The sequence below is a fragment of the Spea bombifrons genome, chromosome 4 (genome assembly GCF_027358695.1).
Source record: "Spea bombifrons isolate aSpeBom1 chromosome 4, aSpeBom1.2.pri, whole genome shotgun sequence".
In the NCBI taxonomy this organism is placed as follows: Eukaryota; Metazoa; Chordata; class Amphibia; order Anura; family Pelobatidae; genus Spea; species Spea bombifrons.
Window position 1 is genome coordinate 105,131,774 of NC_071090.1, and position 23,674 is coordinate 105,155,447.

General features: G+C 47.4%; 4 protein-coding genes across 8 annotated transcripts in view; 3 read left to right on the forward strand and 1 right to left on the reverse strand.

Moving 5' to 3' along the window:
• Window positions 1-1,857, forward strand: part of LOC128491548 (uncharacterized) — a 6,205-nt gene extending 4,348 nt beyond the window's left edge. Inside the window, exons 7-10 of the mRNA XM_053463867.1 lie at window positions 430-566; window positions 789-841; window positions 1,348-1,410; window positions 1,753-1,857. Of these exons, the coding sequence (XP_053319842.1) occupies window positions 430-566; window positions 789-841; window positions 1,348-1,410; window positions 1,753-1,857 (358 nt within the window). The remainder of the gene's footprint in view (window positions 1-429; window positions 567-788; window positions 842-1,347; window positions 1,411-1,752) is intronic.
• A 2,371-nt stretch (window positions 1,858-4,228) lies between these two features.
• On the forward strand, window positions 4,229-14,850 carry CARM1 (coactivator associated arginine methyltransferase 1). Of its 5 annotated transcripts, none has more exons than XM_053464925.1 (16): window positions 4,229-4,370; window positions 8,293-8,418; window positions 9,048-9,154; window positions 9,341-9,445; window positions 9,538-9,648; window positions 9,739-9,916; window positions 10,282-10,372; window positions 10,487-10,568; window positions 10,647-10,732; window positions 10,857-10,946; window positions 11,641-11,778; window positions 12,036-12,125; window positions 12,229-12,341; window positions 12,738-12,875; window positions 13,183-13,251; window positions 13,747-14,850. In XM_053464925.1, the coding sequence occupies exons 1-16, from the start codon at window positions 4,238-4,240 to the stop codon at window positions 13,881-13,883; spliced, it is 1,794 nt and encodes a 597-aa protein (XP_053320900.1). In that variant the 5' UTR covers window positions 4,229-4,237; the 3' UTR covers window positions 13,884-14,850. The 5 variants fall into 5 exon arrangements, with proteins under 5 accessions (XP_053320900.1, XP_053320903.1, XP_053320902.1 ...); XM_053464928.1 differs by having other exon boundaries at window positions 12,738-12,815; XM_053464927.1 differs by having other exon boundaries at window positions 8,296-8,418.
• A 2,151-nt stretch (window positions 14,851-17,001) lies between these two features.
• Window positions 17,002-21,062, reverse strand: YIPF2 (Yip1 domain family member 2). Its single transcript, XM_053462733.1, has 8 exons — window positions 20,911-21,062; window positions 19,937-20,079; window positions 19,658-19,738; window positions 19,462-19,549; window positions 19,157-19,273; window positions 18,860-19,026; window positions 18,432-18,614; window positions 17,002-17,348 (listed from the first exon to the last, which is right to left on the reverse strand). Exons 1-8 carry the CDS (start codon window positions 20,939-20,941, stop codon window positions 17,253-17,255), a joined length of 906 nt encoding a protein of 301 aa, XP_053318708.1. The 5' UTR covers window positions 20,942-21,062; the 3' UTR covers window positions 17,002-17,252.
• Window positions 21,063-21,452: 390 nt separating this feature from the next.
• TIMM29 (translocase of inner mitochondrial membrane 29) lies at window positions 21,453-23,467 on the forward strand. The gene is made up of 2 exons (XM_053462731.1): window positions 21,453-21,696; window positions 22,788-23,467. Exons 1-2 carry the CDS (start codon window positions 21,573-21,575, stop codon window positions 23,381-23,383), a joined length of 720 nt encoding a protein of 239 aa, XP_053318706.1. The 5' UTR covers window positions 21,453-21,572; the 3' UTR covers window positions 23,384-23,467.
• The last annotated feature ends 207 nt before the right edge of the window (window positions 23,468-23,674 follow it).

Below are 23,674 nucleotides of genomic sequence, written 5' to 3' on the forward strand. Positions count from 1 at the left end.
CACACACATATAGACACATATAGACACACACATATACACGCACATACATACATACGCACATATGCACTACATTAACTACAAGACAGCCCCAGGGCTGGTTCACACGTGAGTTCCGGGTTATATAATGAAACTCATATGTGTCAAATGATATGCTTCTAAATAAGGGAAGAATTGAGGAAATTCTCTCTTGCGAGTGCTGCGTCTCAGAGAGAGATATGGAGGAAAGGACGCAATGAAGTTGTGGGTTCAACTCCCTCACTTCACTATTCATTATGAGGGGCTGAGCTGGCCCTGTACAATGCATAATTGAATCTGGGAGACTCCCCCTGGAAACTCTCCCTTTAGTGAATAGACCCCTTTCAGGCACTGCGTGTTTTTATGGCATGACAGCGTCAGACAGGCGTAACATTTTGCATTTTTATTTTACAGGGAAAAAGAGTCGTCTTGGATCTCCGGAAACATGGACACAGGTTTTTTAACCCATAAGCTTCTCCTCCCTCCATCCCCCTCCTGTGCCTCTGATGCTATCACGTCTCATCCCCCCCGAATCACTGCAAGGTTGCCCCGTAGGTCGGGGCAAAAGGGGCATTTTCTACCTCAATTTCCATAAACGAACACGCATTACTCCTTGCTCCTTTTAAACGCCTCCCTATGCCTAATTTAACAAACTAAAAAGAATCTCTTCTCGTTATAGATTGGTCATACGATAATGCTGTATACGATGTGGTAAGTGATGAAAGTATAGTAGAATGCTGCATTCTAATAAAACCGCTCGTTTGATCGCTTAGACCAATATCCTGATCACCCCTCGACCCATGGAAACCCCCTCAACACAAACAAGGTATAACTGTGGGTAAGGACATGGCGGGGTGCCTCGAGCCTCCCTCCGCCCTTCTGGTGGAATATCTTGAATAATAGTCACAGAAGCTCTGGCCACGGGAAACTCTCTGCAGTTGTAACTATAAAAGAACATAAACCAGAGCCGACACAAACACCGAACAACAAGCAGCATCTCATAACGTAACAAATGCCTCCCGGCTGGTGGGAATTGCAGTCCTTCTACAGATGAGAAACGTGAGGCTGCTCCTTTCATGCTGCTATAACGCACTCTTCTTGCTACAACGTGGCAGTCATCTCCCCCAATAGCAGAAGACCCCCAGTAGCACAAAAAAGGGACACTCCAGCCGTCATATGATAGCCGAGGTCCCTTTAAATCTCCACGTTGTCCCCATTGAAAAAGTGATGCATAAGGGATTAATACGGATAATAAAGTAATTTATTACGCACTGGAGAGGCTGTACGGGGCATTAAACGAGGCCGGCAGTTATGTCCTCCTCTTCCCTGTAGGTCCAGAAGGTCCTTTTTGCTTGCCAGGCATCTCGAGAACCTTTCCGCGCATGCACAGGCACTGTCAGTGTGCTCACATTCTCCAAATGACTAGCGGCAGGGTTCTAGATTGAACCCCCGCTGTATCGCTGGGCTATTGCCATCACAATAAATGTGACAACGAAACGCCAGGACAGGCTAAGGCCGGAGGTCCTCAATGCAAAATAAATTGCTTTAAATACTAAGTCAGTTGTCGGTTACCTTGGCGATTAAATAGCATTACATCATTTAATCCCCCTTTAAAAATCATGCATGCTTTCTTGTGCAGGATGATCGTGTTTGATTGTTTGTACGGAATCTTTTGAATGTTTATCCCCCGTTAATATTGCCGCATGGACTCTAATGACGTTCTTTGCTTTTCATCAGAGGCATTCTTCAGACACCGAGACCTCTCCATCCCATATGGCATCCAGAGACCCCCTTGGAGAGGGGAGGACTGGAAAACCAGTTTTCAGCAGTTTTCACGCGTGACTGTATGACCATCTATGACGATACTACTTTTCTGTGGACATTAAGCATATTGTGGTATATAGTGTGCGGTCAGTGGTGGGCTGAGTGAGGGGATTGTGTGCCTAGAGCTTTTAAATGGGTTTTACTTGCGATACCGAAGTTAGGCACTAGGGCACTTACACTATTACTGGATCATTTTTGTGATCTTTTTGTGGCTTTATTATGGGTTTGTTGTTGCATGTGTCTTTTTTTCAGCCCTGGATGTTTTCTGCCAAATTCTTTTTTTTTTTTATTATTCGGCTGTATGTCTGAAACTGCCCTTGGGATTGAAAGTGGATATGGAGTCCACTAGAAGATTAAGACTGAGGCTTTCTATTGTTTACTTCAATGCAGCAAGATAAAGACGTGTTTGTGTAGTAGATTGGGATATAATTACAGTTCCAAAACACATCAAGGAGGAAGTATATGCAGCTGGTAAAACATTGGAAAATTATAATATAATAATAGGTGATACCAGTATGAAAACAGAAGGTGAGGGTTTCCATTGAAAAACACATTAGCAGCACCGGTACCTACTGGTGTGTACACCATCACCCTCTAGTGGTTACACGAGGAACTGGCGCATTATTCTGTCATTCTAATGTTAAAAATTGTCTTCAAACAATAAACCTTTTTTATGCTGCATTGTGATAAGTTGTTATTAAAATAGAATATGAATTTTTATTAGGACTCACTAAAGGGGGCAGTTCTTGTCTTGTATCAATCACTTAAAAAATACCTCTGAAGGTGCAGTTTGTCTTAGAAAAAATCAAAACATGTCAAATGAAAAAATATATATATTTTTCTCCTTAAGCCTAAACCCCAGGGTGGCATACAGTAAAATAACCCCCAGCGCTGTTTACAGTAATACAGTAATAATAATATGGGGTTTCTGAGGCCAAGCAGGCAAACAATAACTGAAGATCACTGTGCACAATGCCAAGAGGCAGCTGGAGTGGTGTAAAGCTCACCGCCACTGGACTCTGGAGCAGAGGAAACGCGTTCTCTGGAGTTATTACTCCTGCTTAACCATCTGAAAGTCTGTAATGTTTGGTGAAGGAGGGGTAATGGTCTGGGCCTGTTTTTCGGGATTTGTGCCCCTTATCTCCGATGAAGGGTAATGTTAATTAGGGTGATCACATGTCCTGGATTACTCGGGACTATTGGTTGAAAGTTATTGAGCAGACAGTCCCACCCATTCAATCATCCTTATGGCGGCGCTGGTGCAGTAGCGTGAGCCACAAAACCAAAAGGATGACAGGCAGCGTGGGCTCAGCCAGGTAAACTGGCAAACTGAGGTGGGGACAAGGGTGGCACTGGGAGGCTGTCAGGGGACAAGGGTGGCACTGGGAGGCTGTCTTTTGGGACAATCTTGGCACTGGGCAGCTGCAATGGGAAGTTGTTAGGGGAGAAGGTTGGCGCTGGGAAGCATTTTTTTCAGACAAAGTTGGCAATGGGAAGAGGGATTATATTAATAATTTACTATATTGTTAGTATTTTATTTTCAAGAATATATATTAAGGAATGTGTCGTTTTCCTTGCGGTTTATTATATATGGTTAGTAATGTATACGTTCTTGAAGCTCCTGCTCATTGAGAAACAATAAAAAACAGATGTGTAACACGTATAGAAGTATGACCGTTATGTAGCCAGTGATTTCGTAAATACTGAAAAACGCGCCGGCAAATACATCTTCGCCAGTCCCAGGCATACATTTGATGCAATGCACTCGTCAAAGGGTAACCCCAATGTTAATGCTCAGGGTACCGAGACATTTTGGACGATGTTCCGCTTCCAGCTTTGTAGGGACAGTTTGTGGAAAACCCTTTTCTATTCCAGCGTGGCTGCGCCCGGCGCACAAAGCAAGCTCCATAAAGATATGGATGAGGTTGGGGAGGAAGAACTTGACCGGCCGCACAGAGCCCCGACCTCAACCTCATCCAACACCTTTGGAATGAACCGGAACGGAGATTGTGAGCCGGGCGTCTCACCCAACATCAGCGGCTGACCTCACAGACGCTCTACTGGATGAAATCCTTCCTAGCCGTTATCTGCAAAGTAGGGGCCAACTTCATATTAATATCTGTCTATTTAGAATGTGATGTCATCAAAGTCTCTGTTGGTGTAACGGTTAGGTGTCGCAATACTTATGGTCATACGCTGTATCTGAGCACGTGATCCGCTGACGTCATGCAGTATCTCACCTGACCGGATCCACAAAGATGTATTCTAGGGCTCCTGGCCATGATGTCATCCTCTGCATTCTCCTCCCGGCCGCAAGGTGTCGCTGTTTCCTGTCCTCCAGGACTCCGCCTCTTTCCCATAATTCCTCATGCTGCCCGCTGTGCCCGCCTCTGGAAAGATGGCGGCTGTGTCGGTGTTCCCCGGCGTGCGGCTCCTCAGCATCGGGGACGCGAATGGGGAAATTCAGCGGCATGCGGAGCAGAGAGAGCTGCGGCTGGAGGTTCGAGGCGGCGACATAGCGCTGTATAACGGTATGTGCGAGGGAGCGGAGGACGGGGGGCTCTCCATTACACTGGGGGCGTCAGGGCAGCGCGATGCTATGGCGTCAGGGAGGGGAGTCTATCAGCCTAACAATAGTGGAGTGTGAGGGTGGAGAGAAATGGGGGGACGAGCTTTGTGGGCGGCCTGCGGAAGGCTTGAGGGGTAAATGCATTGTCCTGGAGTGGCGCAATCGGGAAAAGCCATTGTTTGCTGGATGAGAGTAATGGAGGGGGGGAAGGCATTGTCTGCTGGATGAGAGAAACGAGGGGGCATTGTCTGCTGGATGAGAGAAACGAGGGGGCATTGTCTGCTGGATGAGAGTAATGGGAGAGGAGGCATTGTCTGCTGGATGAGAGTAATGGAAGAGGAGGCATTGTCTGCTGGATGAGAGCAATGGGAGTGGAGGCATTGTCTGCTGGATGAGAGTAATGGGAGTGGAGGCATTGTCTGCTGGATGAGAGTAATGGGAGTGGAGGCATTGTCTGCTGGATGAGAGTAATGGGAGTGGAGGCATTGTCTGCTGGATGAGAGTAATGGGAGAGGAGGCATTGTCTGCTGGATGAGAGTAATGGGAGAGGAGGCATTGTCTGCTGGATGAGAGTAAAGGGGAGAGGAGGCATTGACTGCTGGATGAGAGTAATGGGAGAGGAGGCATTGTCTGCTGGATGAGAGTAATGGGGGGAAATGCATTGTCTGCTGGATGAGAGAGTAAAGGGGGGGAAAGCATTGTGTGCCGGATGAGAGTAATGGGGGAAAAAGCATTGTCTGCCTGATGAGAGTAATGGGGGGGGGGAGGCATTGTCTGCGGGATGAGAGTAGCGCAGGGGGGAGGCGGCATTGCGGGATGAGTAGCGTGGGGGAGGCGGCATTGCGGCGTGAGTGGCGCGGGGGGAGGCAGCATTGCGGCGTGAGTGGCGCAGGGGGGAGGCATTGCGGGATGAGAGTAGCGCGGGGGAGGCGGCATTGCGGGGTGAGAGTAGCGCGGTGGGGAGGCGGCATTGCGGGATGAGTAGCGCGGGGAAGGCGCCATTGCGGGATGAGATTAGCGGGGGGGCGGCATTGCGAGATGAGAGTAGCGCGGGGGGAGGCGGTATTGCGGGATGAGAGTAGCGCGGGGGGAGGCGGTATTGCGGGGTGAGTAGCGCGGGGGAGGCGCCATTGCGGGGTGAGTAGCGCGGGGGAGGCGCCATTGCGGGGGGGACGGCATTGCGGGGTGAGAGTAGCGCGGTGGGGGAGGCGGCATTGCGGGATGAGATTAGCGGGGGGCGGCATTGCGAGATGAGAGTAGCGGGGGGGCGGCATTGTCTGCTGGAAGAGAGTAACTTGGGTGAAAGGGATAAGTACGTTGTTCATATAGGGATACAGGAAGAGTAACGGGGGAGCGGGCTGTGTGGCGGGGCGCGGAGGGGGCAGCGGGCTGTTGTGGCGGGGCGCGGAGGGGGGAGCGCGGGTGAACGCTGTGCGTGTTTGTCGGTAGAAGTAATAAGGCAGACAGACTGGGGACGTTAGTGTTTGTTTACAGTGCTGGTTGTACGCAAAAACCAGGTGTGACTCACCTTTCTGGGAGCCAATCAGAACACTGCCTGGCAGGCAGGGGGCGGGTACAGAACATGGATCTTTACATCAGTAACACTTCTAGGAACTTAGATCTTTGCCAGTCGCTGTATTCGGATGAAGCGGGCGCCCGGGGCAGCTCCTTGTGATTAGCGATAGAGCGACGTGTCTGCCCCACAGAGATCAGCACCCGGGGGCAGATATCACTCAGTAACCAAGCCCTGAACGCGCAGGATGAAAACGATAAATACTTGGCATTTAAAGTCGTCCCTTTGTGTGTGTGTGTGTGTGTGTATATATATATATATATATATATGTATATGAATATATATATATACATACATACGTGTGGTGGAGGGACAAGTCCACTGTGTATAATATTTAGTGTGTATAGGGGAATCGCAGATGCTTTGGGGTGTAAGAGTGAATTTTGGGGTTAAGTGAAAGGAAATATAATCATGTTTGTATCCTTTGAACCATTTCTTGTTTATTTTTGGAGATGTGCATATAGAACAGTATAAGAAGATGCTTAACTAAGAATAACCAACCAATTACTACGTTTTCAAGTTAAGTTGAAAGGCCATTGCCGCGGGATGTACTGGGACGTACTGGGATGTACTCCCTGGATAGCTCCGATAGCCCGGCTTCTTTCCCCTGAAATCGTGAATAAGAGGATGCGTTCTAACCGCGTGCATTCGGCGTTCCGTAACGCTAAAACCAGCATTCGAGTTCATTGGGTAACGGTGTCATGGTGTACATTTCGGGTGAATTTTTGCTGATTTCCTGACCCGTTACCTTCCCGTAAATCTCAGTAGTCCCCCGGCTGGCAGAATCGTTCGGGAGACGCCAGAACTTCAGCCTCTTCCCTAAAACAATCATTTACTTCACTCTCAGAATAGGATATAGAACTTGGTTATTGTGATCAAGCGGTCACCGTAGCAACCTATAAAGAGGTCCGGTCAGTAGAACAATTTCTTTTGTTGCTATGGCGATAAGATAATTTTTTTTTTAGAAACTTAGCAGCCTAACCACTTATTCACAAGAGTTGGGGCTCTTTAACGTAGCGACATCGGCTGCTGGAGGAACCTTGTGCTTACGTACACTCTGTATACATGTTAGTGTGTTTATATATGTGTACACACACACACGAGTAGACATCAGACTGAAAGACATGCTGTGTACATGTGATATGCGTGTAGCATGTACCTGTTCCTAACATATAACATTTCGGCGGGGGGGGGTCCGGACGCGGCAGGCTTTCAGTATAAATGTCACATCGCTTTAAGCGATGATGTAGAAGCGCCGAGCCGGCCGCGCTCGTCCCGTCACATTCCACTCTTACATCATATTTATTGCTTACAGAAAAAAAACCTTTTTCCCATTGGACTTCCCCTTAAAGGCTGTGTTAACCCTACGAGTCCTGCCAGCCAGAGCAAACATATACAGCTGGTATTTATTGTACAGGAGACAGGTTTATTTTTTATTATTATTTAGAACTAAAGGAGTCAGAAGTAACGTAGGGAAGTTTTGTTACTGAGCAGGTGGTAGATAAGTGGAGCGGTTTACCAGCAGAAGTGGTAGAGGGTAATAAAGCGAGGGGATTTAAACATGTATGGGATAGACATGCGGCTCCTGAATCTAAGACGAGACCAACGACTGATTAAAGTCTAAAGTGACGATGCAGAAGATTATTCAATAAAAGAATTGCCGGAGATTTTCTTTTGTATTTTTTTTGCTGTTGCCCTGAAGAAGGCCTTGCGGTTAAAGGTTCATAAGGGACGCGCGCCTCTCTTATTGCGTGTACATGACTAATATCAAACTTTACTATCCTACTTTCTGACCTTGTTCATATTTGGTATAAATAATGGGGCATAAATGGCGAAATTAAAGTGCCTGAGATTGGCGATAATCAGAGATAAATATCTGGATTCCGCACGCAGTCTCTGTAGCGCGCAGTGTGAACGTCCCCGCGGGTCGCATTATGAATGAAAGGCCGTCTTTGGATTCAGAAGGCAGGCTGCCGAGGGATGTGAGCCGGCGGGGTGCGAGAGTGTTATTCTAGCCTCTCGTCAGAATGTCATGGATGTAATGTTTGTAGCTGTCGTGTATATGCATGAGCACGTGTTCGCAGCCTTACTGCACGCGTGTGTGTGTGGGGGGGTTTCAACGAACATGCTTTATCGGTCACAGGAGAAAAAATACGAGTCTGCCCAGTTTTCTATGGATACCGGTAATGTTTCTTTACCCATCTTCCTTCCTTTCTGTGGTTCATGGACTTGCTTGCTATATTTTGTAGTTTAGGAGGATTGTGCCGTGTGTTAACCATTTTCCTGTTTTTTTTCTTCGTTTCGTTCTCAGCAGAGAATGTCTGCGTATTTAAATGCACCGTTACGAAGGACACGGAATGCAGCCGCGTCGGCAAGCAGTCTTTCATAGTCACTCTGGGATGCAACAGTGTCCTGGTCCAGTTTGCCACCCCGGCAGGTAGGTGCCTACATTAATTACCCTTCCTGGCACTTGTTAGGATGGCCTGAATAATATGAAATCGTATTAAAATGATTACTAGACAAAATCCTTTCATTTTTGTTCCATTCGTTTTCGGGCAGTGAATTCTCCCTTTTGGTTTGGATGAAATTCATTCTCTCACCCTCATTCACTCAATGTCTCCCTTCCTCCACGGCCAACCACATTACCGTCTCCTTATTCGCTGCTCTGCTTCTTGTCTTGCCTCTTTGTTTCTTCTGTATTCTTTCCTCTTTCTTGCTCCTCTTCTCCCCACTATGCTCCGAATTATCCACGCGCCATGGAGCGCTTCCGCGTGGGGAGCAACCCCCCGCCCTCATCCTCTCCCCTAATGTCTCTTCTTTCTCTGTGGGTCAGTCTGCATTATTCTGGCCTCTTGGAGTACTTCTGCGGAAGGGGCGGAGCCAGGGAGTAAGCCTCTCTCCATTCCTCCAATCACGGGGGGGAGGATGTGCATGGCAGCTCTGCCCTCTTACAGAAGCGCTCCGGGAGACCAGGGTAGCGGCGCGAATAGCGGGGAGAAGCGCACCAAGTAAACACATATGAACATTCTTATGAGCAGATAATGATTCTTTTCCTTTCTCCCCAAGATTTCTGCTCCTTTTACAACATAATCAAGGGCTGCCGATGTCAAAGCACGGAGAAGAGCGTCTTCAGCGAGCGGACGGAGGAATCCTCTGCTGTGCAGTACTTCCAGGTGACCGGACGGCCCGCGGGAAGGAGTATTAAGGGGCTGGGATTTTTTAGGTGGAGAAAGTAATAGTAAAACAGTTACTGAAAGGTAGTAGAATGTTGAAAGTATTCTGTTCTGCCGTGCGCCAGTGAATGGGCTGCCGGGGGGGGCCACCGTCCACGTTTCTGATCTCTGTTTTTTTCGCCCCAGTTTTATGGTTACCTGTCACAGCAACAGAACATGATGCAGGATTATGTGAGGACAGGCACATACCAGAGGGCCATCCTGCAGAATCACACGGACTTCAAAGATAAGGTGAGACCCTAACGAAATGCTCTGTGCAGAAGTAGGTCCTTCACCGGTCTTCAGCTTCATGGAGTTTGACTTTTTCCCCACGTGCCTATTAGGTCATCTTAGATGTTGGTTGCGGATCTGGAATCCTTTCCTTCTTCGCGGTCCAGGCTGGCGCCCGGAAAGTGTACGCCGTGGAAGCGAGCTCCATGGCCCAGCACGCTGAGGTGAGGGTCATCTACAAACATGTTCTAGGTGTAGGTGAGCCCCTGTCATTTTGTTTCTTTGTTCTGACCTCTGACCTTCGTCCCCCGCAGCTATTGGTGAAGAGCAATAATCTGAGTGATCGCATCGTGGTCATCCCAGGGAAGGTGGAGGAGGTCACTCTTCCGGAGCAGGTGGACATCATCATTTCTGAGCCCATGGGATACATGTTGTTCAACGAGAGGATGCTGGAGAGCTACCTGCACGCCAAGAAGTTTCTCAAGCCGAGCGGTATGATTTGAGTCTGCCTCTCCAGACACGATGGGTTCTCCGGAGGATATTATTGTGTTCCGTCCTTGTTGAGATAAAATCTGCAGTGGAATACTCATGAAGACCACAGATGCTTGTCATCCAGTTTTATTAAGCCACATCAGTAAAATGTAAGCATGCTAGACCTCTTCCTACATGTTGCTGTTTGGACAACTTTGGTTATGCTTAGATGTTACTGATCTGGCTTAGTAGAATTGGTTCATGGTAGCATATTCCTATCTCTCTCTCTCTCCATGTATACCGCCTTCGTGGACGCTTTGATTCCTTCCTTGGTTGTTCTGATGGCGATTGTCCGTCCTAAATGAGTGTTTGTCTTTGTTCTGCAGGTAACATGTTCCCCACGATTGGGGACGTTCACCTGGCCCCCTTCACAGATGAGCAGCTATACATGGAACAGTTTACAAAAGCCAATTTCTGGTGAGTACAAGCTCTCCGTCCGTTCTCGGTAACGTAGGCCACTCACTGGCCTTATTTTAGCCATACCACGAGCCTGGTTTATTGCAGCTTAAATCAGTTCTCTTGTTTTCACAGGTACCAGCCATCATTTCACGGGGTGGACCTTTCTGCCCTCCGTGGGGCAGCTGTAGACGAGTATTTCAAACAGCCTGTAGTGGTATGTTGGGTTCACAAAGGACATACAGTATATATAGCATAACCCCCCCCATGTACTAAGATGTCCCTTTCTTAACAGGACACGTTTGATATTCGAATCCTGATGGCCAAATCTGTGAAGTATACCGTAAATTTCTTGGATGCCAAAGAGGCCGATTTGCACAGGTAGCTAAACTGTACACTCATACTCATACTCGCGCTCTGCATCGCTATGCAATGTATTTTCATTCTAGGCTGTTTGCTGCCAATGGAAACCATGCTGACATATCCTCTTCTTTCTGTTCCTCAGGATAGAGATCCCTTTCTCCTTCCACATGCTTCAGTCCGGCCTGGTGCACGGTTTAGCCTTCTGGTTTGATGTGGCTTTCATCGGATCGATGTGAGTGGGGAGTTGGTGGTGTGCTTCGCTTGGCATTGGGGTACATTGTATTAGGGATGCATCGATATAATGGTGGGCGAAATATATCGTCTGAAAAGGGCATTATCCTTATTTTTAAAGTCCTAAAATAATCGTACGCAGCGGCACTGCTGCTTACCTGCGTGTTTCTCTGTCCGAGCAGCGTCTCTTGTGCCGACCAGGGGAAGCAGGAACCCAGCGGAGTCATGTAAATGCACGTCACATGACTCTGCTCTGTTCCTTCTTCCCTGGGGGGTCAAGAGAAGTTGTTCACACAGAGGAAAGCAGCAGGGCCCCTGTGGAAGTCTGCGAGTGAGAGATCTTCAGTTCAGGAAAGGTGGGAGAGGGTGTATGAGCAAGTATGTGTGATTAAGGGAATGTATATGAGTCAATGTTTGTGAACGAGTGTGTGTGTGATAGCATGGATGTGTAAATGACATAGGGAGGCTGTAATCGCACTCCTATCATGCCCAGGTTCCAGCATGTACTGGCTTCCTGGGCATGTTAGGAGTGTGATTGCTGATATATATTACACAGCAATCTATAGCTAACCACAAAACGAAAAGTGCATGTGGTGGCTGCAGTGTCTGTTTATTATGGTGTGTAGTAGGCTGTACAAGGCCAGAGATGCTTCCACTCCCGCGTTAAACCGTCTTCTTCTCTCCTCCGCTCTCAGGATGACAGTCTGGCTGTCCACGGCCCCGACAGAGCCTCTCACTCACTGGTACCAGGTCCGTTGCCTCCTGCAGTCTCCCCTCTTTACCAAAGCTGGAGATACCCTGTCTGGGACTGTGCTGCTTATTGCTAATAAAAGGTGTGATACGACACTGTGCCTCGATCCATACCCTGCTGTCCCTACACCCGAGTCCTGTCCGTGCGCCTCCCTGCTTTACTTCTCCCGGATCCTCCTCTGTCGAGTCTCGCTGCAACACCTCCTCACCCATTTCAGTTTTTCCTTCTGTGTTTCTCTGCTGTGATTCTTCCCAGATTCTAAACATGTCTTCACCGTTCACTAATCTGTTCTGTAATGTGCCGTCTCTCACCCTGTGCCAAACCCTCTCTGTTTTACAGGCAGAGTTACGATATCAGTATTGTTGCTCAGGTGGAACAGACAGGTTCCAAATCAAGTAACCTGCTGGATCTGAAGAACCCTTTCTTTAGGTAAGCCTAAACGTCTGAAGAACCCCTTCTTTAGGTTCCCCCCATTGTCCGCATTATGCTTATTCTGCCACATCTTAACCCTTAACGTTCCTATGTTTTTCAGGTACACGGGCAGCACGCCGTCCCCACCTCCCGGCTCGCATTACACCTCTCCCTCTGAGAACATGTGGAGCACAGCGGGGGCATACGGTATGAACACAGGAATGGGCATGGGAGGTAAGTGATGGCGCTAGGCATCGGGGCAAAGCTGACGCGTTTGCAGGCTAGTATAGGTGCGTGTACGGGATAAATAATGAGCCAGTATACTCGCGGTGCGTGTACATGGAGCAAATGGGTATCAAGCAGATATACACACAGATCCCATGCTTATCACCAGATGGACAATATGATTTCCCAAGGACTTGTTAAAATGGCGTATTCCTCTTATAAACCATGTCTTTATAAAATAAGCCATCTCCGAGGATGGTTCAGGACGTAAACTGCTCATAAAGCAGAGAATATAACGTCTGTTTCAGAGCGTGTAGATGTACCAGGAGCTGGAGTTGGTCCTTTTAGAGTTGTTTCTGTCTCTCATGTTCTGTGCTCTGACCCGATCCCTCGGTTCTGTTTCAGGAATGCCCGCGGCGTATGATCTCAGCAGTGTTATGGCCGGAAGCTCAGGCATCACCCACAATAACCTCATCCCTCTAGGTGAGCTGCATGCTGCGTCCCAGCACCCAGAACCCCAAGAGCAGACACTCGGATCCGTCAGTAATAGCGTAATCTTATTCACTAAATTCAATAATCTTGCTACTCGCAAAAAGCTTAATTGGCAAATATTTTTAGATTGGGGGGGTTTGACTAAATCAATATTTCTTCCAATCAAGTACATTAACCTGAAGTAGTAGTTTTAATTGTGTGTGTGTGTGTATTTAATATATATGTATATAATATGTATGAATATATAATGCTGCCACAGCCTGCTGCTTATGGTCACTAAAAGGCCATGTTGCGCTCGTGTGCTGTCTCTGGCTGTGTGTGAACTCCCTGTAACGGTCTGCCCTCCGTCTCTTTACAGCTAACACAGGAATCGTTAATCACACCCACTCAAGAATGGGATCTATCATGAGTACGGGGATTGTACAAGGTGAGTGATCGCTATATCCCCTTCCTTTACGGATATCCGTTTTTTATATCATTTGCTCCGGTCGCGCTCTCTCATCGAGGGCCGTTTGTCTGTCTGGACTGAGCGGATTCCGTTGGGAGGTATGATCTGGCTCGTTGCTCTCCTTGGACCTGGTGGGGGGTGTCAGATCTTCCCATATACAGCATGGACCACTGTGCCTAAACGGCACTCGCCGGGGTAGACGGCTGTGCAGGTCATTGGGAGGGGGTGGCTGGGGCGATGTTCTGCGTCAAGCCAAGGTACCCCTTTAGGGGCTGGAAGTTCAAGACCCCCCACAGCATGTTCTCCAGCTTCCCATGATGAGAAAAGTATCACAAAGTATGGTTTATGCCCTAAACTGCTAGAAATGTCAAAAAAAAGTCCTGTTACTCCCGGCTGTACAGTACAGGGCAAGGAGATGTTGTGAACCCATGAAGACCTCTTTCAATGACTTTTCACTTTATTTCTCCATTATAGGCTCAGCTGGAGGACAAACAGGCTCCACCAACTCCACTCACTACCCAGTCAGCAACCAGTTTAGCATGGGTGGTCCCGCTATCTCCATGGCCTCTCCCATGTCAATCACCACCAACACAATGCATTATGGGAGTTAAAGATGGCCGTTTCTCCCCCCTTCCCATCCCTCGGCTCCGACCTCCCACGACCTCCTCTTTCCAAACTGACGGCACCTGGATACCAAACGAAGCGGTGATTACTTTTTATCCTCCGTTGCGATTGCTGCGGGGTCTTCATCAGACGCCTGCACCAAAGATCACCCTGCCACGGTGCAGACTCCCATTCGGCCCCCTCCTTACCTTTTACACGGACATTTTTCCTCCCTTTGCTGCTCTGATCGGCCCCCCTATACCCCCTTTTTATCCTTCCTTACCTCACCCCCCCACCACCACCATTTCTATCACACAAAGCTAAATGCTTTGCTTTCTGAAAAAATGGACTTGTGCAATTTTTTTTTTTTTAAAGAAACAAAATACTAAAAAAAACCTCACTGTGTCAAAAATGGAAGAAAGTGGGGGAGGGGGGGAATCCTTCAATCAGTGCCGCCTGTCTCTGATTTAATTGCAGAATCATGTATTGCTTTCTCAGACCGTCGCCGTTAGCGTGTTGGACTCTGTGGCCCTAGGGGCATTTGCTGTGCGTTAGTATTATGGTTAAATAGGATACTGCATAGGGGGTCGAGGTGGGGGGGTCTGATCGACTTAATTATGTTCTACATGCAGTAAGTGCTGCGTTTTAAGGAATTAAGGTACCCTCTAGCCTTCCCTAGCTGGGGCGGACGCCAGGCTTTTTGTTTTTGATACTCGCCGGAGCGTCGTAGAACGTTCGTCTTACGCTGGCTTCTGTTTCTGTAACTCTCGGCCCCCGGGCTGCTCTCGCCTTCCCTGACGTTCTGGAAAATCTGCGTTTTTAATGCGTTTCCGTGCAGGCGGCTGATCTGCGCTGATGAAATTCTAGTATGAATTGGCAACTAAACTTACTGCTGCTTGGGGTGGGACGGCGGCGGCATAGATTTGGGGGGGGTCCGGAAGGTTACTGTATACAAAATAAACGAGATAATTGGCATACGGTGTTTTTAGATGTTCATGTAACCTCTTGATGTATTTATACACTTAAACGCTACTAGAACAATGTATCGAGCGTCACACCGGTTACTTTCTGAATGTATAGACTCTTCAGTGTGGGGGGCAACCCTCTTTATCACTCACACTCACACACAGAGTGCTAGTGGCAGGTTAGTGACACACTACACGCGTGTAATTGGTAAGATCCGTTACACACGCTCTCCCCCAAGCGAATAGAAATACAAAGCCGGGTTCTTGATGTTTCCTGTGGGCCGCGTCTCGTGGGTTTTAAGGGAATGCCCGGCGGATCCGGGGCGTTTTATTAAATGGCGTTTTGGGCCCTGTTTTTCTTCTTTGAAGGCGAGAGTTCCCGGCTGTCCCGGTAAAGATGGATTTTTTTGAGCTCAGGGACAGGCAAAGGTAGAAGATCTCTTAAAGGCTCATCAGCGAAAAGGCAAATCCCGTTGCTGATCTGTCGGCGGCAGTGGCTGCAGGTGGGGAGCAGAACGCGGGTCAGGGGTCCCCCCCGCTGTGCCGGTCTGTCGCCCGAGATTCTGTGTGTTTGTCTCAGATTCCGTTATGTTACCCCCCCCGTGTCCTTTTCCCTTTCTACCTCTGACCTTTTGCGGCGAGAGCGATCCTCGTATGCGTCAGACTAACCCCGAGCGTCCGTCCCATATTCTTTATTTTTTTAAAGGTTGTATACTTGTAACTAGAGCTCACCTTTAACCCTCCCAGTGCCAGAAGGGTTATTGAAGACATGGCTCTGGAACGCTTTGTACACCCTCTGACCCTAACGATCCCCCTTTTTTTTTTTTTTTTTTGTTTGCCTCCGTTAGGGTATTAAAATGCTTGTCACAGAACCCCAATATCCGCCTGTCTTGTCTGTGTTTGTCTGTCCCGAGTGTGGCAGTAGACTGTAGTTAATAAGATGGATTTTCGGAGGTAACTTTGCAGGAAACCATTGCAAACGCAGTTGCTGTACTCACTTCTGTCTGTAGTGTTTCAATAAAGTTGGGAGGGTTATTCTCTTTTTTATTTTATTCTCCTGTCCGTTATTTGGGGGACGGGGGCAAGAAGGCAGTGGCTTTTTGGTTAAGACGAGGCGTTTTGTAAAGGTTTTTTTTTATCCCTTCTGTCCCCTATGGACGTACCAGTACATCTAAAAAAAAAAAAAAAAACACATCCCAAGAATACCCTATGGACGTACTAGTACGTCCTGCTCTTCATTTGACAGCCTGGACTCCCCCCTGACAGCAGAAGCCAGCATCGCCGGCTTTCTGCTGCTCGATCTGATGTAACGGCTTCCGGCACTAATGCTGGAAAACTTAAATTTTTAAACGCCGATCAGGCATTCCCTTCTGGAGTGCGTTACTGCTGACCTCATCGGAGGACAGGATATCCCCTTCTTGGGATTTCCGATCACTCCGATGAGGCACAGACGCTGTGATCTCTTCGCAAGTCTGGGCGGACCTGCATAGAGATCAGTGTGATTGGTGCAGAGGGATCGCGGGGAGGAGAGTGAGAAACCATGTCTCGCTATTCTCACATGCTTTAAACGCAAAACAAAAAAAGTGATTTAAAAAAAAAAAGTGAGCTAAGTGATGTCATTGTGACATCACTGGCATTCACATGTTTAAGAGCTCCCTAAGAGGATCTCTAACCATTTTTTAAAAAAATATATATAAAAAAAAAAAACGGAAAAACCTTACATCTCATTGCCCTCGTTCATAACCCCAAACCCGTTAAGCATAAAAATTCTACGAAGAATGTACACCTTTATAGTATGTTCCCTATAAGTGCTGGGAAAGTATGGAAAATCTATATAAATTTGGGTATTTCTGAGATCAGGACACCTGAATTGATAAACTTGGAGGGGTTTTTCTATCACTTTACCTAAGTTTGTGAAGATTCAGAGGGAAAATATATTTAAAAAACGTTTTTTTGTCTTTTACTAAATTCCTCATTCTAAATTTTCAGCTAATCTAACTATAGTATCAAAAGAAAGCTATCTCTCCTTGAAAGAAAACAATAAGTAGTTTCCTTGGGTACACTATTCACAGGAAGAGAGAATAATCGCTGAACCAACATAGCGCAAAGATGGCAAACTTGCCTCAGGACTGAAGGGGTTAAATTCAAAATTTCCAGATCCTTTGGAGCAGAAACAAATCTTTTATTTAGCTAAATATATTAGTCTGGTTCTAATCAATAAGTAAATCTCCGATATAAGCACAAAAAAAAAGCCACTCTGGTTTTCTTAAACATGCTGAAATTATTTCCCGTTTAAAGTTTTCTGCCGCTCTGTGAGACGTCCCTTTAAAGAGCCCTAGAACAGGCTTGCGCGGTCTCGGAGCTGCCGCCGTGTGATAAAATCCCGCTTCGTCCGGGTCGTAACAGCAGTCGTTACGCGTGGTGGGTGGTGATGTGTGCGGTTTTCTGAATTGTCGTCGTCACGACATCCGCTGCTGCCTTCTCTTCGAACTTCTTAAAGAAATACATCTGTTGGATAAAAGCAGAGGTTTGTTAAATCAATGGGGGCGCTTTCTGCGCATGGGCTCTTATAGGACCACCACCAGCCCAGATCATTACTGGACAGACCCTACCGCGTCTTCAGAGCTTTTTACTAATAAACAGATCGGCAGGTAAAAGAACGATCCGAGCGAGAGAGCGCCTAGGGGTGGAATAAGTTACGAGTGTGATCAGCGTGAGCCGCGGTGATATACCTCCTCCTACACGTGAGGTGTTTTAATCCGGATGTATTGCGCAGGGCAGAAAACGCAGCCTTTCAATTATATTCTGTGATCGTACGGACTTGTGTGTGTGCGCGTGTATTGAATGTAATGAGAGATTCCAAGAATTTAATAAAAAAAAATAGAATTCTCAGTAAATAGAAACAAACAACTTAGAGCTCATCAAACGAGGCTTGTTGTCCCAAAGCAGTCTTCTGTTCAAATGACCCCGAGCCTCTCCTGATTTTAAAGTTGGTGAATACTTTGGATGCAGCCAGGACTATAATGCTTCAAGAAAGAGATATCGGCGCGTATTCAAGAGAAACGTTGCTCGGACCCCTCCAAGGAATATGGAAAGCCTTGGAAATCGACACGAACCTGTTTGAGATTCCTGCATCCTTTCCAAACAGACTAAGGGCGGTGAGGAGGACATGTTGGCTACTGGCGTGTAAGCGTGTGCTAAGTAGTTTTTGGTTCCCTACATCTGTTAACTGGTGGGGAAAATTTAAGGTGTGTTTTTGTGTGTTATAAGGAGGTCTGTGTTGGGTATTGGAGGTATATTGTACAGCGCTACAGAATTTGATGGCGCTATATAAAACGATATTAAACCTTTATGCCCTGGTGGTCTCGGCTACAGCAAAGACCTTCCGCAATGAAGATTCTCCCCACCCGGGTATCGACAGAGAATTGATTTCAGGCTAAATGTTTGTTGGTCCTGCAGCCCAGCTTCATATATGGACACTGGCCTCAACTTAAACGGGTTCAATAAATAGCAAACCTTGGAAAAAAAAAAAAAGAATAACACGCACAAAGAGAACTAAAGAATTGGTTTAAGGAAAGAGCTTTACGGTACCTTGCAGCCTACAGCCAGCAGCACGTGCAGAGAAACCATCCCGATCACCATGCCGAGCGAAGCTATTTTGTTGTCTTTGCTGATGTGGGGCCAGAAGGCGAGGAGGAGGACGAAGCCGGAGAGACTCGCAGCCACGAGAATCAAAATCCACCGGAATAATTCATTGGGAACCACGCAAAGGATCTGCAAACAGCAGCAATACCCAGTATTTTACTTAAAGAGTTTATAGGCAGTAGAAGCATAAGAAGAGGTGTTGGAAACCAATGACCCTTACTGTGCGGGTGATGTGCACATGACGGTGTCTGACTAGGTCCAGTCCCTGGGCATTGAGATCATAGGTTTCACCACCAGTGTCTTAGTTACCCTAACACAGTGGTTATAATGTGTAGCTATAGAAGTAACTCATCTATAGCAAGCTGGATACTCACCGTTATTGGGATGTATACGGCAAGAGAGTATCCGTACACACACACGGTCTCCATAAAGCTGTACGATCCCACGGTTTGGCTCACACCTTTCCGCCACTGAAGAAAGCCCCACAGGCCCAGGGGCACCAGCCAGGCATAACTGTATATGACTATACCAGCCACGGACACTGAAAGAGATCGGTCTGGGGTTATTACTGCGGGGTGACACAGACAGGAGGGGGCAATGGGGCACGGAGTCTGTCCAGCTTCATAGTAAGCCTAGCAGAATATTGTGGAACTTGACTCGGAAAAGCTCACCTTTGTGGAACTGCGGGCTGTAGACGTAATCTGAACGGTCGTATATCTGGATGAATGTTGACAGATTCCCCATGACTGACAGAGTGATCACCAGAGTAGCACAGATCCAAAATGGTCCTGAAGAGGGGAGAAGGGTAGTTTAATAACAGGAGGTCAAGGCACAGCTGGCAGAAGAGTTTATTCACCCACGTGTTCTGCATTAAAATCTTCTCCTCTCCTATTTCCTCTAAACAGAACAGCATCTTTAATGGGAGGTCACAGAACGTGAACACAGGGGGCTCTCCGGTCCCCGCCGCCGCACTCACCGTACAGGTCAGGATTGTTCCTTAAGTGGTGACGTACAAAGTTTTTACCAGGGAGCGGCACCAGCGAGGCTTTGATCCGGTCGAGGACCTAAGATTAGAAAACAAAATGATGTGAAGGGCGCTTCCCGTTCGATGAAAGGTAGTCTCGCCCTCGCAGCGCGTAGCCCCCGCACCCCCTCCCAGGATCACCGTTTACCTGATACGTGTCTACGTCAAAAAAGTCCTGGTAATACTGAAAGGTCCAGAAACTCGACGCTTTCTTCTGGGAAGAGAGGAGCTAAAAACAAGACATAAGAAGGAGAGAAAAAGTAAAGAACAAAGCGTAAATTAAACAGCAGGTGGCACCGGCAGCAGGTACAGCAACTACTGCCGGGTTACAACTCTCACCACCCTGAGCCAGCAAGAGGCTGTGGTTAGACTTCTTGCGTACAATATGAGCGAGTAAAAAGAGATAAAATCTCCGGCTCTCTCTCACCTCTGTCTGGTCGGTGTTGCCCTCCTCGTCCTCGCTGTCTGCCTCCATGTGCAGGGTGGCGTGCTGCGGCCGGATGTCATCGTTCACGCTTTGCGTTTTGGCGTCCGGATTGGCAGCCAGAAGATCCGCCGCTTCATCAAACTCTGCAACGACAAGAGACTGGAGCATGGAACCTGCCGGCAGATCAGACCCATTCTGTCTCTAGTCTGATTCTCTCTCTGCTGTAAAGACTCAGACCTTAATCAGTCGTTGGTTCTGTCTTAGACTCAGGAACCGTATGCCTGCCCCTGTATGTTTACATTCCCTCACTGTATTAGCCTCTACCACATCTGCTGGGAGGCTATCCCACTAATCTACTGTCCTCTCGATAAACAAAAACTTCCTTACATTACATCCAAGTGTCTGAATGAAATCGAGTTTGCCCTTGTGGCACTGTGCGTGCGTCAACAATGAGGCTTCCATCTGTGTTCTACACACATCATGTTATTACTTTGTCACGCGCGCTCGGCCTGTGTACTGGTCATGAATGTTGCGCATACACATCTCACAATGTAATAAGTCGAAGGTGTTATGGGGAGAGCGCCTGTACAGGTTCGGCAGCGCTATTAGAACGATGGAAGAATTCAAAATAAACAATGACATTAAAATAAACAATGTAGAAAGTCAACGAACAACATCAATAAACAGGAGGTACAGAGAGGGACGAGCGCCCGGTTCTCACACGCTTACAATCTATTAGGGGGGGGGTTACATGTCCCATTTGGTATGGTGGTGGAGGGGGAGAGAGTACCTGTCCCATTTGGTATGGTGGTGGAGGGGGAGAGAGTACCCGTCAATGTGCGGTGTCAGACTGGGCAGGGTGAGTGGGCGGTTTTGAGTGTTCCGTCTACCCCGAGAAGGTGGATAGTGGGTCAGTCATGAGTGTACTTAACGCTGCCAGTTACTGTGGACAGTCACGCGTGTCACTCTCGCACCTTGGAACTTGAGCTCGTCCGTGGAAGCCATGGCTGGCTCCAAGGTACCAGTCGGGGATCCCTCTCCTTCCCCGGGACGCTGAGCTTCGTCACACTCACTCTCGGACCCCGGTACCACCGTGGAGCTTCCGCGTCACCGCAACCCGGCCGGTACCAACTGCTCGGCAGTAGTTGTGAGCGCACTATTCGGGAAACGTTGCTTCTGCTTACCGGAGTTCTTTTTCAGGAAAAATAATCCGATTTATCATTAACTGTGAGAACAGTTAGAGATTGTCAGTTTTTACACTTCTGTATTAACAACACACAGAAAACAAGATGGATAGCCCCCCCGCGCCAAATTTCACAATGGTTCCTTCCATAATCAGTGACGCGTCAAAAATGTTCCGTCTAGAAACAATCTCTGGTAACGCCGGAATATCCGTGCGTCGGGTTGTGTATTATATCTGCTGTCACGACCATTGAGTTTGTGATTTGTTTTGTAAACTTTTGGGTTATATTTGTAGAAATTCTTTATTGGACATTTCGTTGTCCATTTCTTTAGGTTGACTTTTAGTATTTAAAAGGAACTTTATGATGGCAATCCCTATTTCCCACCGGAGGATGATTCGTGCGCGCTAACAATGTAGTGAAAGCCGGAAGTGGCTGAATCGTTGCGGAAAGTCATGGCTGCTCGCTGTGTTAGGGTGTTGTGCCGGAGGTCGTGTTCCGGGACAGCCGCCGGGTCTCCCCCGGTAGTAGAGACAAGAAAGCCCGGGCTGTGGGGGCGGATCAGGACCGGGAAAATGGGTGAGAGGTGCCGGTGCAAAAGAGAACACGTGGGGCTTGAAGTGAACCAATGGCACTCTGAAGGGCGCGTGGTTTTACCTATACATTATAAAAAGCGATGTATAGATAAAACACAACTGAGAGCTTTAGGGTGTTCTGCCTGGTACTACTGCGATCGTGGCTGCCGGCTGGGCTGCACTTGAATTCTTCTGCCCCTGTACTTCTACAGTACAGGGGCATTGTTCTACAATGGGGTATTAGTTTTGGCCACTGCCCGTTAAGGCTTCTAGTCTTACCGATTCATGCTCGTATAAGTTAATAAAGCTCATCCCCAGACCCTGTAGGCCGCAACCAGGCCAGGAATTCTGTGTATCTCTACCTGAATGTATTAATTTGGGTTATACACATACACGAGCATTTCAGATTAAACCCAGAAGGAGGTAAAAACTGCACAGCAATGTCCACTTGTGCTTCAGAAAAAGGAACATTCCTTCCTGACTGCAACTTGGCTTCGGATTCCTCACCAGCGAGCTATAACTAATCCTATAGTGAATTCCTCATCTCAATTCTTAACGTAAAAAGAAAACAAAATTGCTGCTGCAGGTGGAAAAAAAGTTAACGATGCTTTAATTGAGACGGCTCGGCTTAAGCTGGTATATAATAGTTGTGGCTCTGAATATATATATAATTATAGAACATGTTGTATTTAATTTAACACACCTTATCATATATGTGACTGCAAGGGGCAGAAACAGCTTTTTATTGCCCTAAGCTGATAGACAGGAGAAGGATATGGGGTACGGGGTCTGCCCCTCCATCCACAGTTTGAAATACTCGCTATGATGTCACCGGGTGATAGTTCCTGCAGTGTCGTCTTCTCTGTGGGGGAGTAGATAGGCTGTTAGGATAATGTGTAGTTGCAAAGGATTGTAGAACCCTTCTTGTTGTGTGTTAACACAATCCTACAACACCCTCTACAATCCTTTGCAACACCCTCTTATGTTCTCCGGTTTAAGTCAAATAACGGTATACTCTGACGTTTCAGAGGTTAAAGCTCAACTCGTATTTGATATACTGATTTGTAATTCTTTTCTTTTTCCCCTCTTTACCAGCTGTGTGGTTTAAAGGCCTTATTCATGATTATGGAGAAGCCTGCAAGGACATTGTAACGGGGGCCAAAGAACGTCCTGGGAAAGCTGCCTTTTACATCTCCCTTTTAGCAGGCGTTGGAGTTTGCTCTTCAAAGGCCCCATCGGAGGATTCCTTCCAGTGCTCCCTTCTGGAAGCCTCTTCCTCTCTGCTCCTCCTTTCTCCCTGGACACGGAGTGGAAAGTCCGACCAGCATGTGCAGAAGCTCATAACCCTGACAAACCATGGCCGCCTGCGTCATCTGAACTTCCTTCTGTTTTCTATTGTCTATGAAGCGCCTTATGACCCAGATGTTGACCTCTACCCGGCACACTGCCCTCACCTTCAACCTCGTTGGTTCGATTTCCCCAGCCGGGTTCTAGATGTTGGCTTTTTTGGGCGCTGGTGGTTCTTGCAGTCCAAGATGAAAGACTATGATGTGAACGAAGATGAATTTGTTCACCTTCCCGAACATATGAGAACAATCTCGCATAATGATCTCCACTCACAGGACAACGAAAGACTGTTCCAAATCAAGTATCAACCGGTTCTAATGCCTGGCGAAAATCCAGAAAACTAGAATAGGAAGACCTTGCACTTGTTTAGCCACATATGTAAATTATACATGAATTCTAGAAAATATATCTATGACTTTGTGGAAGTATCTGATGTGGTTTATTGATTATTTTGCTGCTTTGAGTTTGTCCTAAATTGCTGTTTATAGGTTCCGCTGCTGAAAGCCGGGATTGCCGAAGTGACCTGGTACCCTTAGTGTCATTTCTTATTTATTTTAGATTTGAATTTAAATCCCCCGGTTCCTGGTGTTCTGCAGGACACCTTAGCCTAGCCAGTGCCAAGGCTTAGGTTCAGT

What these genes read in the sequence shown, in the direction of transcription:
- CARM1 (XM_053464925.1), top strand. Translation starts at nt 4,238, where the DNA reads ATGGCGGCTGTGTCGGTGTTCCCCGGCGTGCGGCTCCTCAGCATCGGG. An exon ending in GTGGCTTTCATCGGATCGAT is followed by an intron (nt 10,947 to 11,640) that starts GTGAGTGGGGAG and finishes CTCCGCTCTCAG; the next exon opens with GATGACAGTCTGGCTGTCCA. An exon ending in GCAGACACTCGGATCCGTCA is followed by an intron (nt 12,876 to 13,182) that starts GTAATAGCGTAA and finishes GTCTCTTTACAG; the next exon opens with CTAACACAGGAATCGTTAAT.
- YIPF2 (XM_053462733.1), bottom strand. Translation starts at nt 20,941, where the DNA reads ATGGCTTCCACGGACGAGCTCAAGTTCCAAG. An exon ending in CAGCCCGCAGTTCCACAAAG is followed by an intron (nt 19,027 to 19,156) that starts GTGAGCTTTTCC and finishes GATCTCTTTCAG; the next exon opens with TGTCCGTGGCTGGTATAGTC. An exon ending in CCGTATACATCCCAATAACG is followed by an intron (nt 18,615 to 18,859) that starts GTGAGTATCCAG and finishes TGCTGTTTGCAG; the next exon opens with ATCCTTTGCGTGGTTCCCAA.
- TIMM29 (XM_053462731.1), top strand. Translation starts at nt 21,573, where the DNA reads ATGGCTGCTCGCTGTGTTAGGGTGTTGTGCCGGAGGTCGTGTTCCGGG. An exon ending in GATCAGGACCGGGAAAATGG is followed by an intron (nt 21,697 to 22,787) that starts GTGAGAGGTGCC and finishes CCTCTTTACCAG; the next exon opens with CTGTGTGGTTTAAAGGCCTT.